This window comes from Dipodomys merriami, unplaced genomic scaffold, assembly GCF_024711535.1.
Source record: "Dipodomys merriami isolate MVZ:Mamm:240054 unplaced genomic scaffold, mDipMer1.0.p SCAF_123, whole genome shotgun sequence".
NCBI classification, from domain to species: Eukaryota; Metazoa; Chordata; class Mammalia; order Rodentia; family Heteromyidae; genus Dipodomys; species Dipodomys merriami.
Window position 1 is genome coordinate 1,914,734 of NW_027202527.1, and position 18,461 is coordinate 1,933,194.

The 18,461-nt window shown below is 35.9% G+C and overlaps 1 protein-coding gene across 1 annotated transcript; it reads right to left on the bottom strand.

Moving 5' to 3' along the window:
- Window positions 1-3,925: 3,925 nt before the first annotated feature.
- LOC138823780 (RNA-binding motif protein, X chromosome-like) lies at window positions 3,926-17,008 on the bottom strand. Its single transcript, XM_070017343.1, has 9 exons — window positions 16,929-17,008; window positions 14,884-14,996; window positions 14,397-14,503; window positions 10,939-11,113; window positions 9,164-9,316; window positions 6,194-6,314; window positions 5,283-5,399; window positions 5,145-5,206; window positions 3,926-4,859 (listed from the first exon to the last, which is right to left on the bottom strand). The coding sequence occupies exons 2-9, from the start codon at window positions 14,987-14,989 to the stop codon at window positions 4,633-4,635; spliced, it is 1,068 nt and encodes a 355-aa protein (XP_069873444.1). The 5' UTR covers window positions 14,990-14,996; window positions 16,929-17,008; the 3' UTR covers window positions 3,926-4,632.
- Window positions 17,009-18,461: the final 1,453 nt, after the last annotated feature.

Below are 18,461 nucleotides of genomic sequence, written 5' to 3' on the forward strand. Positions count from 1 at the left end.
TGGGATTGTAATTTTTCTGGGTTGCCTCTTCAGCTGCCACCATTAACATAAAGGCAGAAGCCCTAAAGGCCAGTCTGCCTGATCAGGTCATAACAATTGTGAAGCATAGATAAGGGAGTCCACAGGAAATCTGCTCCCAAGTAGTGTGTTTTTCATAGAGCACAGAAACCCTAGGCATAGCTGTCTTTGTAACTTGACATAAGCCCTCGTCTTACTGCCAGAGATATAATGAACGTATCAAAGCTCATCGATAGGAGAAAAGGCTGGATCTAGTGAAATGCAGTGGTATGAGAAATATGTATGTAAAGTTGCCAGCTGCTGGCAGGACTTCAACTTGTTAAATGTCCAGACATTCTTCAACTGGTTAAATGTCGACAAACGGCCAGGTTCTATCCGGATTGTTGAGTGGTGTCTCTTCTGGAGTTATTGTCTATGTAATTTTTTGGTTCTACAATTCCTGGTACATGGAGTAAGTACTCTAATCAGTCCTTTCCAGCTTAACTTTCCAGGTCATTTTCCAGAACCTAATGCTCAATTACCTTAAAGATATAGTTTTCAGGAGAAAAAGCAGACAGCATTCCAGGTTAACCAGCAGACAAGTACTGAGCTCCCCTTTCTTTACTTCCTGTAAACCTAGTGGGTAAACTGAGATTATCGGTATAATATGTGAACTTGTGCTCTAGATACAGGAATTCAAGGTTAAAAACATAAATTATTAGGGCCCTGTGGTGATGTATGGCCCAAAGTAGTTAGAACTTCTAGGATGCTGTTCCTTTACTTCTCATGTGACTTTTTGCCCTAAACTGATGTCTAATGACCACTTCCAGATGGGGTCCTGACAAATTTTAAAATCAGAAAACCCCTGTTAATACTGAAAATGCATTGAAACCAGTAGTAACTGCTAAGAGATTACTGGAGGCATTAAGGATCCAATTGGAGGGCATTTCAGGATGTCACAGAGTGGCACTGCATACTCCATCCACAGATATGACACAGCAAAGTGCTCATTTCCCACAGTATACAATGAGTGTTATTAATGTTACAACCCAAAATTTTGCTGTTTGATGTAACATTCTCCCTGGGTTTATATATAGGTCTGCCCATGTTTTGCCTATATATTTCTCCTATGTATATATGTATTTACTTATGTTACATATGTATTTAACATATATGCATATATACATATGGATCTGCCTATGTATATATTATCATATATATGTATGTTATATGTTAACATATACATATTAACAATATGTATATATGCACATGTATACACATGTCCACATAATACATATATACATACATATATGTAAATTCAAATGTATATAAGCACACATGTATAATTATGCACTGCTACAGTTTGTACATATGTGCATACATTCACGTATGTTTGTATGTGGATATGTGTGTATGTATTTATAGGAAATGTGTTTTCATAGGAAGAAACACTAATAACTATATGATTGTAATGAAGAAAGCACTTTCAATGTCTGCTTTTGCTGAACCTGCCATATACCTTAATCGATGAACTTGGTGGTCCTCAGACAGCCAAGGAATAAGAGAAATTTCATGCTGCCAGAATTCCAGAGAGGATTGACTACATTTCCATCCCATATCAAGTGAAATTATCTCACATGAATCCTTTCAATATGGATTAATATTTGTTGTTAAACCAATAGGAAATAGAGCCTGGATTCAGTATATTAGAGTTCCTCCATTGCATCATTTGATCCCTCTGTAGGAAGAACCTCTGTAAGCTGGTGCCAGGTTGACCAGGGAAAGAGCATACACCATACTGACACACAGCTTCTGATTCTTCCAAACACAGCCATCATATTTTGCTATCCTGAGTGGGTGGTTTATTTTCAGAGGTCCTCAAAGTACTTGAGAGTCTTGACCTATGTGAACACCTAATGACTCTTGTGTTAGAATCCCAAGAATCTTGTATGTACTACCCTCCAGGTCATATTTAGTGTTTGAGAACAATTGTAATTATGGAGGTTTATGCAGTAGTTCAAAGACAAGCAGACAAAAAAACAGCCAATGTGAACTTTTTCATGCCCAGATGCAACATCCTCATTTATACCTTGTTGAAAAACCATGCATGTTGTTATGTTGTCCATCTTTACCCACACTCCAAGTATGCTTTCTCTAGGGCTTATTACTCTGGCTTGACAGAGGGAAGTCCACTGATAGGGAAAACAGCAGGTTGCTCATTGGAGTATATGTAGATTCAAGATATTGTTCAATGGCTAAATTCTAGCCTAATTCTATGACAATTGAAGAGAAGGTAGGAAAAACCTGGGACTCTGATGAATCAAGAAACATGGCATCATTCATATGTAAACAAAAAACACACAGAGGGCCTTTTTCACACCTATTTTGTCCTGACTTTGGAGTTAGCAGTTCTGGAAGGTGCATGTCAATGGAGAAGAAATTCCTGCCCTGAACATGAGTTGCCCAACATCTCTCCACTCCTCATTCTAAGATTCTTGCCATGTACTTTAGGATTATTTTATCCTCCCTGTTGCCCCCTGCATAGTATCCAGCTTCTATTATATTGTGGAGTAAACTGTGGTCCTGACTGCCTCATAAGCTCTCAAAGGGAAAGCAGTATCTGGAAAATCAATGACAAATTCTTCTCCCTAGACAAAGTCCTATGACTTCTGATAGCATGGACTTGTGTACTGATGACAATCCCTTTCTAAACATCCTCTAGAGAGCTGGATGTCTAGCTACTCAGGAGGCTGAGATCTGAGGATTGCAGTTCAAAGCCAGTGTGGGCTGGAAAGTTCATGAGACTCTGATCTCCAATTAGCAACCAGAAAACTGGAAATGGAGTGCTGTGGCTCAACTGGTAGAGTGCTAGATTTGAGCTGAAGAGCTCAGGGGCAGTGCCCAGGTCCCATGTTCAAGCACCAAAACAGACCCCCCTCCCAACAAAAAGATCCTCAGAAGAACTCCAGTTGGTAGCAGGTTGAAAGATGGGATCTGACTTCTTTGCACTTCCATATTCAGAATTGAATAGAAAAGAGGCATTCCCAGAATCTGTTACATTCATCCAGTGTCTATTGCACTCTACAGTGGAACCTAGGACTATCCAATGCAGAAAACTTATAACAAATTGCAAGACACTACTGGTGGAATAGTGACAGCACTCTAATGTCAAAAATATTACTGAGAACAGCCCTCATGCTCTAGGTCCTCTAAGGGTGACCTTTAGAAGATCTACTGGTGAAGATCTGATAGGAGGAAAGACAAAAGAGTGTTAGGTGACCTAATTTGGAGCATAGAAAACTGACTCAGGTTATCTTCTCCTCACACTCTTGCAAAATTGCTCATCTATCTAAATATACACATTCCATTATATTTGATCCTCTACTATTAATTGCTCCTCCATTCTTCCCATCCTCTTTCTAGTCCTACAGTTACAACCATGAACTTTGAACTTTCTATTTGCAATTACCAAACCTTCTGGTTTTTCTTCTTGTGCTGTATTCCCTTACATGTATATAGCGTACTTTTAAACACATCTATCTATTACTCTTTTTTTATTCCTTCCCCAAACAATTCTGGAAAGCTACAATATTATTTCCATACATGAATATAAGTTATTCTGAATATAAGGTATTTTGATCAGCCAGCCCTTTCTCAGCTCCTTTCCCTTTCCATCGTCAATTGTGTCTCTTTCATACTTACTTTTCTTCTGGGTTCAAACCCAAATTTTCATACTATTCTTTAAGGCAACTTTCTCATGTATGTGTAACTTAGCAATAAGTTGAGACAGGAGATGGCTCTTCATGCACATACATTTATTTTGTGAAAAGGCCAACATGGCAACTTATACAGAGTTTTTTGGTTATTTACACAAACAAAACGATGCTACAGTTAGGCCAGGAGCCCAAAGTTGTAACTCGTCTTGACAACCAGTGAAGTGCTTAAAAAATGAACTTCAGGAAGCAGAAACATATTTAGGGGAGAGGGAAACATGAATGGAGGCAGAAAATGTGCGAAAATGCAGTCATATTCACTTCATGTGATGTAAAAATTAAACTATATAACTTGAAGGAACGGATGTGATGGGAAAAATGGGTGAGAAGAGTGTAAGGGGAAACATTAATCAAGAAGCACTGTACTTGCCAGGTTTGGTGGCTCACACCTGGAATACTAATAACTCCTGTTATTCAGGAGCAGGGTGGAGCCAGCTTGGCGGCCTGGTCAGTAAAGTCCACAAGACTCTTATTTCCAACACAGCTCTTGCCTTGCTTGCATTGATAATGGCTCAGGGATAGTGCCCAGGCCAGACTTACTGAACTTTAACCTCTCATATAACTCTTAACAACAAAGTTCTTAATTAACTATTTTGACAGTTATTCTCAAATTGTAACTTCCTTACTGTTGGTTGAGATGAAAAATACCTCTTTTAAAGTGAATGTAAATATATGTTCCTTCCTCTAAATGATGTTTTAGAAATATTCATTAACACAGAAAAGTACTATTCTATTTTTCTGTTGGAAAATGAAATTTGGTAAACAACTGAAACATACTGTTTTATTATCTTCTGATTCCTTTTACAAGGCTTCCACCATAATTTCCCATTCTCCTTGGTAAACTTCATACTCTGAGTTACTTTTATGACTCACGAGGAGTATGGTAACCCCTTTCCTTAGAAGAGAGAAGACCACTTTCTCGTCTCCTACCATATTCATGACAACAGTAATAGATATCACTTTGGTTGCTTGCAGTATTTTTACTTCTTCTACTATGTTCATGTTGTGAGCTGAAGTTATCATCATACCGATTGTTTCCACCATAGATCCTAGGGAATTCTTTTGTAGTTGGTACACTATGGTAAATCCCTGCATATCAAAGATGAACAAGCATGCTATTGGTGACATTGTTTTTACATCATGTGTTTTAAGTATCGTCTGCTTGGGAATATCGAGTTTTGATTTGATGAAACTTGACTGAAATTCTAACTGTTCACATTATCCCTTTTCCACAGAGTGCTAAACACGCTTATGTACTATGATGTAACCATTTTCCTTAATGTAAGAGTGTGAGACACCTTATTTATCTTTCAAATTAGAGTGATTCAAACAATGCAAACATTCTCAAACTAACCAGAAGGAATGGATTCTTACCGTAACTTTCATCTCTATATGAACTTCCACTGGAACGACTCCTATCGTAGCCACCACGACCACTAAATTTAAAACAAAGCCAATGATTAATGCAAGCATTAATAATTTCTACAATACATTTAATAGAATATGTAATACCTATAGCTTTTGGAAGTACGTTCATCTCGTGAACTGTAACGACCATAATCATGGTATCCATATTCTCTAGTTGCTCCAGCGTAAACCTGTCTGTCTCGAGAATTCAGGTGGTCTCCTCTTTAAAGTAGAAAATTAAAAACGGCAAGTTTTAACTTCCAGAACACAGGCAATTCTCAAAAACACGGAGATTCCAATGTAAAAATGCCCAAAGCAACGGAATAGGCATTTCTACAAATTAGATGAACCAAAACACAATGAAACAGGTCAGACTACAGCTAAAAGCAAATAAAAATATGAATTAATCAGACTCATTCGTGCCTGTTAAAAGGCAGGAATGTAAAAGAATACATTCTGTAAAATTAGTGGCTACACAATATTTAAAATATGTCCTATCAATTCTATTTCCAGCCAAGTATGGGAATTGAAAACAAGCACTCCTGTGTCTTATAATCACTAACTACCTCATGGTAGAAACATGCTAATAATATGACTGGATATGTATTATTATATACACACAATTGAATCTTAGTCATCTATAAAAAAATAAAATGCTGACGTATGTTTTAATGTAGCCAGATCTTACAGAAAAATAACATGAAGTTAGTATTTGCTTCCATTAGCATGGAAAACACACATTAGGATAAATGCTTAAGTAGGTGGCAATTTCCATGCATGGTATTGGCTGTGGAACAGAAAATCTATGTTGTATAATGCCAAATAAACTACACTGTACACTCTGGACCATTCCACCTCATAACCAAGATTGGAAGTGGCGTTGTGGCTCAAGAGGTAGAGCGCTCCCCTTGAGCTGAAGAGCACAAGGACAGTACCCAAGCCCAGGGTTCAAGCCCTGCATCCGATGCCTCGCCCCAAAAAAACCAAACATATCAACTATTTGTTAACTTACTTACCTATCTTTAGTAGAATAATTTTCACCTCTTGGTGATACATAGTCATCTCTCTGCAAAGAGACTGGGTTTCTTTGTGGCATAACTTCATAATTCTCTTCCCCACGCAATGGTAAACCTTTAACTTAAAAATGATTACATGAAGAATTTCAGTGGTTCATCCCTATAATCATAGCTACTCAGTAGGCCAAGATCTGAGGGTCACGGTTCAGAGCCAACCTGTGCAGGAAAGTCTGTGAGTGTCTTATCTCCAATAAACCACTCAGAAACCTGGAAGTAGCACTGTGGCTCAAGAGGTAGAGCACATGCCATGAGCTGAAGCGCTGAGGGACAGCATCAACAACCGACAAAAAAATAATAATTTCTTGTTGATGAGATATATAAGGAAATAAAAATTAAAACACTGGTATAGCCTGTCGCAAATATACTTAAGGTTTTCCAAAAGATACCACTTACCCCTGAAATTTAAGTGTTAATCCTAAATGTAACTTCTTTTGCTTTTCCTAGATACATAATACTTACTTTAATCACTGCTATTAGAATTTGAACTAAATATATTACCTATGATATTATAATCTGATTCTCATGGTTTTTACATCTGTTACATTTTTTCTCACCTATTTGTTATCAGGAATATTATGTAAAATATGCACAAATATATAACATTCATTCACATGTAAACATAAGTATACACAGAGATATATATATATATATATCCATATATATATATGGAAACATTGTTAAATGGAAAATATGCTTAATATATCTCACCAACCATAGCTCATCAAACAAGTGCCTTGTCTAGATGTATATCTCACACCTTCTTTCCAAAGCAATACATTGTTCATATACAATGAGGAATGCAGTTCCACTACAGCTAAAATCCTCTCCTAATACTCAAAATGATATTATCATTCTGGTTAAAATCTCCTGCTTGCTCCTCAAAAAAACAAGTTTATCTTTGTTCTGATGTAAATTGTCACCTATGTTTTCTAAGTACCATTTAAAGCCTAACAATAGCTTAGAAAACTTTTCCTTGCTTAAATTATCAAGTATTTTGTAGAATACCTTTTGATTGCTTTATTAGTATAGCAAAGACTTTAACAAATGTAGAGAAGCTTCCTGTGGTTACATTCCAGTAAGCATCATCAATATACTTAAATATATCTCATCTGCCAAGCTTACCAACAGTTGCTTTGTGGAGAATAGCTTAGTGTATCCCTATTATAGTATAATGATAAGCTGTGGCTTTCTGCCACTGCCTTGCACCCCATGAGATTACCATAGGGATACATCTGGTCACAAAAAATAAAATCAAACTTTAAAACTCAAAGTATAGTTTCTTTCACAAAATTGTGAAATTGACATGCTGTCAATGTTATTTGAAAGTTCATTGATATATACACTAATACATATTAAACTTAAGATAATCTTATTTTATGCTAATATACTTTCCTACTACATGCTGGCAATATTACTTGGAAGTTCATTAGTATGTATATAACAACTTTCCTACTACATGCTGGCAATATTACTTGGAAGTTCATTAATATGTATATAACAAAGCATATTATTTAGTATATATACAATGTCTTCTAAATCAGTATATAAATATATCTTTATAACCTATATTTTATATGTAATATACAAACTATGTCTTCTAAACTCACATATAAATAAACATCTTCATATGCTAACTCATGTTCTTGATTCCTAGAGTTAAGCTATTTAAATCACTGTTCAATCACCTAATGGGAATAAGGTGGACATTTTGTATTCTACATTCAAAATTCAAAATTGATAGTAAACTTCCTTCCTACCATTTCAAAGGTCAAATACCATTAATTACAGAAGAACTAAAATTTTGCCTCTTAAATTTATGACTCCCAAATTATTAGCTATCTTTTAACTTTTATAATAACTATTTATAGATAACTTTATTTTTTCTGCTGAATCTGCATCCTTAAAACTCATCATTTCCATTTTTGCTACTTAATTTATCTTAGGTTTTCTTTTAATTCTGTCCTCAAGTCATTTCAAATGTCCATCAGGCATGGCTTAGGACTTCAAATGTATGATCATAGTGATTCATGTGTTTCCTATGAGAAAATACATTAGTTTTTCAGATTTACAGGCAACTAAAATGTCTTACCACTTCAAGTTTGCCTTTCATACTTTTAAATTTCATTTTAAAATCATCTAAGCCTACAATGATTCATTTCAGCTAATGACATTTCATGTTTCACATTAAGATTCCCATGTCGGTCATTTGTATTTATTATCTATTCCTTTCAACGGACATTCTTAACTGCATAATATGGATCGTCGATATTTTCATATGCCTCACTAGTTTGACAGAATCAAATTCAACGACTCACACATTAGGTATCATTTAAGTATCATCTTACAAGCCGACCTGTACCTTTTACATGGACATACAGGAAAATATAGTTAATAGGCTTTAAGAGGAATAATTCATTTCTTGTTTTAAAAATAGTTTCAATAAAGCACTGCCATTATTCAAATATAAAAGTTTCACTCATGTCAGTGATTTAGATACTAGAAAGCAGGGATACAAAAGAAGAAAACTTGCCTACAGAAATCTTGCATATCCTTTTAAAGGTAAAGGTAATTATCTCCACAGTTTCACCCATATCAGAGAATTCTGACAGAAAGAAATTCTATAGAGAAATTCTAAAGCAAGAAAACTGAAAGTAATATATATACCATGATGGTACTTAACTGAATATTACACCAATAACATGAAGTATTGATCTTACTTATGTGTCATGAAGCTCAAAGATTACTGATAAGGAAAGCAATACTGAAGACTCAATCATAATACTCACACTAGTCTCACCACCTGTTTTGTTTCTTAGATTTAAAGGATCTCCTTCAATAGAGCTTTCCCTTATTCATAAGATTCTATATTCATTTTCATGGAACTCTCTTTTACTAGGCATGTATACATACCTTCTTCTCGCATTCTATGACTGCTTTGTACTGGAGCAGAATGATCAGATCTTTTAGGAGGAGGACCACTACTTCTGGAAGATGGACTTCTTTTACCTGGTAAGTGTCTCCTAGAAGAACTCGCGTTGAAATTAGGACTACATCTGCCGTTATCTGTGTTGAAAACAACACAGTTGATACTTAAGTAACCAATCTTTTAACTACCATTTCTTAATTTCTACTTATAAATATTAAAAATACTACATAGTCTTGAGGAATGAACATCATTAAAACTCTTAAGTTTCAGAATTACCTGTTCTCTTCTTACTTTGTTTTTTCTAAGGTTTGAGACTAGAACTGGAACTTGGTACCTGATGCACTTCCTCATCAGCTGTGCTCTACCAAATTAACCATGCCACCTCCTGCCCCTAGTATTACCTTCTATTTTGCAAGTATAAGTCAAGAAAATATTGTATTAATCAAAGTCCAAATGAGAGTTTTGGGAAAAATATGTTAAGCCCTCTAGACACATTTGAAGACACATGAAGAGAACTGGAGAGTAGAGAAGCAAAACTTTGTAACATTGACTATGTTTCAAAGCTAGGGAGGATTATAAACAATGTTTAACTATTGTAAGGAACATTAACACATCTCTATTCATTTAAGTCTGGTGTGTAAAACCTTTTTCCAATCACATTGATGATATAAACCCAAATATACAATACAAATCCAAATAAGACAAAGAAATGATATATAAAAAAGAATGCCCTATAAATGGGATCTATATACAATAAAAACCTTCCATTGATGAAATAAATCTTTTATCACTTACATCATTTCTACCTGGAAATAATGTGTAGATATGTGAGGGTTGGGTAAATTTTCTTGAAAAGAAGGAAATGTACATTTATATAAACACATAAAGATTTTAAATTTGATCCTCAAATTAAAATTGATATTAAATTTGATATTCAAGCTCAATTTACTGCAAAGGGAAAGATCTAAATCCATTTATTTCAACTTGAGAAAATACTGCAATTATACTTTTGAAAGTTAGCTGCAGTGCGTATTATGTCATTATCAAAACTAACAGCTCTATACTTAACCTTTTGAAAATAAGTTAACAAATTCAACACATAGTATACAATTTAATTTTTAATGCCAAAAAATTCATTTATAGTGAAATTGTAAGTATTCCCTTTTGTTAGCAAGAGAAAATGGTATCTCTAAAAATAGTACATGGTATCATTTTTATGGCTCAGTCTCTTCTATACAGTAAATGTAAGAAAGACATGTAGTATGAGTGTTTTAAGTTGGTCCCAGAAGCAAAGCCAAGTTTGAGAAAACTAAAGCTCTAGTTCATAAAGTAAATCTATTCTTCAGGCTGTGGTGCATCCTCCGATCCAAATGTCAAAAGATCACACCTACATAATTTTTAACAAGAACAAATAAATTACCTGATCAATCCCTCAATATTAAATATTGGCTGGAGAACTAGGGGCATTCTGAATGACTTTTAATGCAGAAAACTTGTTGAGTGAGGAAAGGCACTTGGTGGGTTTGCAAAATTTTACTTTACTCTACCCTGTGTACTATTTTCCTGCAAGATAATTATGAATTTAAAAATTTTGTCACAATAGGCATTCTTAAATTACTATAAAATGCTTAGAACAGACTTCTTATTAGCAGTAAATTTAACATTTTGTTCATAAGGAAATAAATTACAAACAACTGTATCTATATAAACTTATTGGCTTTCAATCCTAAATTTGCATATTTATATGTTAAAATATTACCAAAGGTCCCTTCACATGAAGAGTGGCCTCTTGCTCCATCACTTCCATCTTCTCCAGAGCTCAGACTTCTTTGGGTCACTTTATTTCTTGAAAGAGGTATGTGTCTCCTTTGACCACAACGGTTATATGACAGCTTGCCTGCTGGCTCGACTTTAATTTCTTTTCCATCCAAACACTGGAAGATCAAGACTTTTATCAATAACATTACCTAATTTGGTTTATATTTTATGTCTATGAAAATATACTATTAAGTTAATTTTAAATCAACAATGACATTCCATTTATGGGAAGTGTATTCATTTTCCTTCAACCTAGATAATAACAACCACAGTCCCTGTTCTTATTCAGAACCACTTTCCACTACGGTATTAAGGTACAACCTATAGTAAGAACTGATAACAATACTGGAAGAAGGAATAAAATTTTAGTTTAGAGAGATGGTTATATCTTCTTTTCTGAAAACTGAAGAAAAAATATTTGCTAAAAATAACTCTTCAACTATCAAAATTGTCTCTGTAGTTAAGTCAGGATCCAAATGTGACCATTAGTTTCTTTTAAATTTCATCATGTACAGGAGAAACACTGGAAACAATGTTTTCAAGAACCAAGCAGTGAGATACAGGAAGAAAATAAATTACAAATTATGAAACACAATTGAAAAATGAACAAGAATGTTACAAAATAAGCATAAATGCGGAAGACAATGAGAGACTAAAATAGGATTTTGGACTGGGAATGTGGCTCAGTGGCAGAGTGCTTCCCTCACCTGCATCAAGTACTGGGTTCCAGTCCTTAATTCCACATACACAGAAAGAGCCAGAAGTGGACCAAATAGTAGACTGATAGCCTTGAGCAAAAAAGCCTCAGGGACATTGTCCTGGTTCTGAGATCAAGCACTAGTATTGGTAATGTGTGTGTGTGTGTGTGTGTGTGTGTGTAATGAGTTTATATTTATACATATATGTACAAATGTACATATATATACATATATATATACTCCCAAACATATATCTGTATCTATATATACACAAATATGTATATATATATATATATATATATATATATATACAAATTACATGAATATCTTAAGACAATTCTTGTAAGTCAAATACAGAAAGTAATATCTCATTAGGACAAAGAGCAAGGGCTAAAATACAGGATGGTATATTAGATAGAGCTTAAAGAAATTTGAGAACTGGAAAAGATGTCAGAATTTGTAAAAAAAAAAAAAAAAAAAAAAAAAAAAAAAAAAAAAAAAAAAAACTAACAGAAAATATCCCAAAACAGAGAATGACTGAAATATTAACAAAATCAAAAGTTTATGACAATGAAAACATTTGAAGACAACTCCTGGTGCTATACATGTGTGCTCTTGGATACATAGCAGTCTGGAGATCTTAGAACAGTAATTTAAAGGCAAGCTTGGCAGCAACAACCACAAGAATATCTCCAATTAGCTAGAAAAAATGTAGCATTGACTACATGATTCAAATAAAGCCACCTGTGTGAGGAAAAAGTGGAGCAAGTTTGGAGACCTGAGTTCATCTTGATATTGGCACCAAAAAACAAACCAAAAACAACCCAAGAGGCTAGAGAGACATTATCTCTAGAATTTAAGATTCTAGATCCTGTCTTCAGGATAAAAGTATGGGGTCAGCAATCATTATAATAACAAGACTAATCATGAGGGTCTAGGAAGGTGGCTCAGTGGTAGAGCGCTTGCCTTGCATGCATGAGGACTTAGGTTTGATTCCTCAGCACCACATAAGCAGAAAAAAAAAGCCAGAAGCACTGCTGTGGCTCAAGTGGTAGAGCGCTATCCTTGAGCTGAAGAGCTGAGGGTCAGCGCCCAGAGCTGGAGTTCAGGCCCCACAACTGGAACCCCCAACAAAAAAAAGAGACTAATCATGAAAGTGACTACTAAATTCACTCTTGGCTGAATACAAAGAATTGCAGGAGAGAAAGGATTCATCAATTTGTCCACATTAGTTTCCATCTAACAAAAAGTGATTATATATTTGTATGTAAATCTTGCTCAAACCCACCTTTCTCAAAAATTTTCCAACAGTAACTACACATGTGTCTTTTAATAATTTTGTTTCATAGAAATACATCCATGATGCTGAGTATAATCCAGACAATCTGGAGGTGTCAATCAGGAAGATTAAGAATCAGTGCAAGTTTTACAGACCAAGCTAGTGTCAATATAAGTTAGAAAAACGTAGGTTAGCCTAACCAGGCAAATAAGCAGTACTTTTAGCTCAAAAGATGTAACAAAAACAAGAAGCTGGAGGTATGATGCCAGAATTAGAATACGGGTGACACAATCTGAAAGAAAACATTCTTTATTTGTGTACCTCTAATCCCTTTGTACATCATCTCCATAGTAATGATGCAAATATTTTTTAAAGTTGTAGGATATCTGTTTAGCAGGCATGAACCTTGAGTTCAAACCCATAACCACAAGGAATTCCTCAGAAGTCCTCCCACAAGTTATAATACATTTTATTTTTTTTCACTGATTTTTACTGTCTTCTTGTCTTTCTTGTGGCAGTTCACTTTAAATTTGTAGCTCATTTTTTGGTACTAGGCATACAGTTCAAGTTCTTAGGCTCAATAGGCTCATTGGCTTGACCTTTACCATTTGAACCATTTCTCTAACAACAGAAATTTTGCTGTTTTTTTTTTCCAGTCGTGGGGCCTGAACGCTGGCACTGGTGGTGTCCTTCAGCTCAAGGATAACCATCTACCACTTGAGGCATAGTGCCACTTCCAACTTTTTCTGTTTATGTGGTGCTTAAAGAATTGAATCCAGGGCCTCATGCATGTAAGGCAAGTGCTCTACCACTGAGTCACCTTCCCAGCCCCTTTGCTGGTTATTTTGAGATAAAGTCTCAGGTACTTAAAGCTAAAAGCTGCCTGGTTGCAGCCACTAAAGTGGCTGGGATTCAAGGAATGAACCACTAATAACTTCCAAGTTTTAGGTATTTGAAAGCTAACATCCTATCCAAAATGATATTGGAATAGTACCATGAAACAAATTGAATGTATCTGCTAATTTGTTTCCATCCACTTCCATTTGCTATATTTTCTTCTGTGCTGGTACTGGGACTTGAACTCAGGACTTCTAAGGTCTTGCTAAATTTTTTCCCTAAATACTGTTCTAAACATTATACCATATGTATGTTTTTTTTAGGGGGGGTGCTAACTGATAATAAGGGCATCATGGGTTTGTTTGCTTGTCTAACAAAATAGTCTGAGGATCTCTGTGCCTAAGTGCACAGGGTTTTAGACATGAGGATAAGTACATAGCTCATGGCCACTTCTGAGTATATTAAAACACAAAATATCAATAGTTCAAGCTGGCATCATATCACTTTAGAACCTGTAGAAAAAAACCAAACCATCAATATTATAAAGTGCTGAGTAGAAGTGGGATGTTTTTAAAAGATGCTTACTTTTCCATTCATCTCTTTGGCTGCCCACTGTGCATCTGCAGGTCTTTCAAAAGTAATAAAAGCAAAGCCTCTAGACCTCTTAGTTTGCCTATGCTTCAGCAAAATGACTGCAAATAGAGAAAGCATTTTAATTTCATAAGTACGTGGAAATGAAAGGTTCATGAACAAATTTTTTAAAAACTATAATGGGCACTGTGCTTTAATAGCATTTCAAACTATTATTTAAAATCCCAAAACTTTACATTTTACATTTTGACTGGTATTTTCTATATCAACAACAAAAGCAATTAAACTAAGCCCATCACATTTTATATCATGCTCTACTTCTACAATATATTTGTTATTTTCATTTTCACTGTTATAAGATGCTTAGAGCATTACAGCAAGTCAGTGCTTTCTTTAAAACATTGTTTTTATCATGCAAGTTTCAAGAAGAGGCATTTTACTTTACGTGTTTCAAAGATAAAAGTCTGAGTCTAAGAATTACCTTCTGCTAAGTGTCCAAACTCACAAAAAATGCCTTCAAGATCCTTTTCAGTGGTGTCTGCACTAAGGCCTCCTACAAACAGTTTCCTAGGCTGATCAGACTCCATCCTATTGCTGTAGGTGGCAAAAAAAAATCCAAGTTTTCTGTATGATTAACACTGAAGTGAAAAATCTGACAAGTGAGTCCTTGAGTCTTAACCACAATCAGCAAGATCTGTAATATATAAAGCACAACTATTACTGGCCTATTAACATAATAAGCTTTATAAGATACTGATAAATTTATTTAATGTAAAATATAATTTTAATCATTTAATTTAGGGTATTACATTTAAATGTGGCATTTTCATTTAAATATATCATTTACAATTTTCATTACAGTATGATTTAGAGTATCTATGAGCTAAGACAGCAAGAAAAATCAAACGAACTGACATCCACCCTTTTTACATGTTTAAATGAGAATTACATCCAGTTACTATTTTACTCACTAAACTATAATAACACACTCATTACGAACTTTTTTTTCTTGTCATGGGGCTTGAATTCTGGCCTGAATACGTTCCTAATTTCTTCATGTCAAAGTTAATGCTGTACCATTGGAGCCACAGGCTCACTTGCAGTTTTCTGATGCTTAACTGGAGAAAAGAGTGTCACAGACTATCCTGCCCAGTTGGGCTTTGAACGGAGATTCTCACCTCTCGGCCTCCTGAGCAGCTAGTATTACAGGCATGAGCCACCAGCGCCTAACATCACTACCAACTTTTAAAGTAGTATTGTTTTAAATTTTTAATTTTTTTTTAGGTTTCTTTAATTTTTTGTGAAAATACTGTACAGAGGGTTACAATTACATGGGCAAGATAATGAGTCCATTTCTCCTTATCAATCATTGTAACCTCCTCCTGTTTCCTGTTCCCATCCTCCCCCGCCCCCTCCACTCAATACTCCTGCCTCAACAAAAGTTGTAAAGTTCATTTTTCCTCATAAGGACTTGTATGTCTCATTGTTTCAATGGATCCACCTGTTTCCCTATTTAAATGATTTGTTTTTTCCCTTCCCCTACAGAAATTATATTGATAAAGAAAGGCAAGTACGGGCATGTGAACACATGTAACAGTTACTATGGTAAGGTTTGTAATAGGTGCACAAGTATCGAGTATTTTCAAATACTTTCCCTCTGTCCCCACTTATCACAGTCACCAATAAGAATTTGTTTCAGCTTTCATGTTGTGCTTGCCAACGTTCTGCACGTGCCCAGAAGAGTGCGTTATGCACAAGAGAATTCCGCCTTTACCTGCGCTGAGGTAAACAGTGAAGGTCTTTCTCGCCCTCTTAGGTATCGAATGACTAAATTAACTGACAAAGTTTAAAACGTCCAAATTTTCTCGCTTTTCTGTGAGGTGGGCGAGTTTGCTGCTAACAGGTCAGCAGTGCCAGGTTTTAGATTCAGCGTTTGACTATCCTGCCTTCCTTTTCTAATCCAGACTGTAGGTACTAAAACTGGAAGGAAACCGAGAAATAGACACGTCCGCGTGAATCAAAATGGCGTCCGGAGCTTTCGCCAGCGAGAAACTTTGCGCTAAGGAAGAAAAGTCACACAAAGCCCAACTGGCACAGAGGAGGACAAAGAGTTAAATGGAAATTGTGTTTTCTCCCCCCAACAAAAGAGGTTTTTCTGCAGTTCTTCCTCCCGGACCCCACAGAGTTTAAGCCCATCCCCCTCTGAGGAACAAACTTACGGCCGCCACCTTCCTTTTCAAGGGAGCGGACGGACGTCTTTCCAGCAATACGAAACCAAGCTCCCTCTGGTGCACACAACAACATTTTTTCACACACACACACACACGCACGCACACGCACACCTAGCGTACATGTGCATAAATGTGTCGTTTGAGGAAAGGATGTTTGGCGACGTCCGATAAAACCTGAGGTAAAAAACACTTCTGGGCTACCGCTATTTTATCTTCAGGAGAGCTGATTCCGCTTCCGACAATCTCTGCAGACGCTCACAAGTCACGTCAGTGTTGAAGTTTCCATATTCCTTACCTTCTTTCCAGAGTACTGTGTCCTGACGGCACGACACGCTTGCTCACCTCCCGAGTCAAGGCGCGAGCAAGATGGAGGGATGTGGGTTCCGGATGTAAGAGGAGGTCAGGCGGAAGTTGGCAGGGTCAAAACGCGAAAGGGGTGAACGAATAAGTAATTTTGGAGTGTTGCATCCATGCTGATGGAATGCAACAGTAAAAAAAAAAGTCATTGTGAATTATCGTAATTATTTATTGTCATTGTTTCAATGGAGCTAAATATTAACGAAGATAATGATTATTACTAAGTGCTAGTTTTAAGGTCCCCCCCTCCTAAATATTGACATTATGTCTTCCCATTTGCCTCTAAGTAAAATGCACTAAGAAAACGAAAGTTATGACACACATGACACCGTATTACCTCTAAAGAACAACACAATCCATTGAGGCACAGTTAAATATAACAACAACAACAACAACAACAAAATTATACAATTTACACCAGAAAATGAGCCTGCAACTACCTTTTGCTGGGCTAGATACCCAAAACCAGGAGCAGTCTCAACCATCAAACTCCCAAGCTTCCAGTAGGCTGCTTTTAGTTGATCTGTAAAACACCAATTAGTTAGTAAACCTCCAAACCTCAGATCGCCAAAGCTCCAAAACTCCAAATCTCTAAGGGGGAAGGCTTTTCCTTTGCTTTCCTTCCTCCTCTGCTGGCCTCTCCAATCTCTATAGGCCTGCCCTGCTTTGCTCTGCTGTGCTGTGCTCTGCTCTGGGAAGGCACCACCCCACAGGTTGCTCTAGACAAAATCCTAAATGGCCTCTCCAAGAGGCCCCAAATAAACAATTGAGGAGGTCCAACATGACCTCCAGGCGGTCATTTATTTTTAGTAAGAAAACAGTGCATCCATCTTCATTCTGGTCTGTTGTATTGGGAAAGAGCACTCTGCGTTACTTGCAAAACAAATAATAATAATAATAATAATAATAATAATAATAATAATAATAATAATATTTATTTCCCTCATAAATAATCCCCAGATGCAGCACTTGAGTCCAGAGAAGCAAATTTTAGTATTATGATAATTATGATTCATTTGTAGCTTTTCAAGAACTGATAAATAACTATGGCCTTGCTGCTTATTCAGTTGGGAGAACAACTGAGAATAAACTTTCCTACTTCTTGGGGAGGCAATCAGAAAAAAAAAAACATTTAGAAGTTTTTCCCTACTTCCAAGTAATTTTGGGGAGAGTTATAAAGTAGGAGATTTATACATGCTTTTGTAGTATTAGGATCAGCAAATTCTGAAGTTGCTCTCTTTCAAATAGAGACATGCTTGCATTGTAGGATACATTCAGTGGGTTTCTCTAGTTCTGGAATTCTTATTACAGTTGTTTATTCTACATGTGTTTCCAATAAAAACTCTTGGGAAAAATTCTGTGGGTATTTCTTAAAAAAATTTTAAATCAGCATCCACTTTACTAGCTCTTTGGAGAGAAATAGTAAGAGCAGCCATGGAAAGAGAAGCAGCAGCTGCTCGGTCCACTACAG

What these genes read in the sequence shown, in the direction of transcription:
- LOC138823780 (XM_070017343.1), bottom strand. Translation starts at nt 14,989, where the DNA reads ATGGAGTCTGATCAGCCTAGGAAACTGTTTGTAGGAGGCCTTAGTGCA. An exon ending in TCATAGAATGCGAGAAGAAG is followed by an intron (nt 6,315 to 9,163) that starts GTATGTATACAT and finishes ATCATTTTTAAG; the next exon opens with TTAAAGGTTTACCATTGCGT. An exon ending in AATTATTCTACTAAAGATAG is followed by an intron (nt 5,400 to 6,193) that starts GTAAGTAAGTTA and finishes TCTACTTTAAAG; the next exon opens with AGGAGACCACCTGAATTCTC.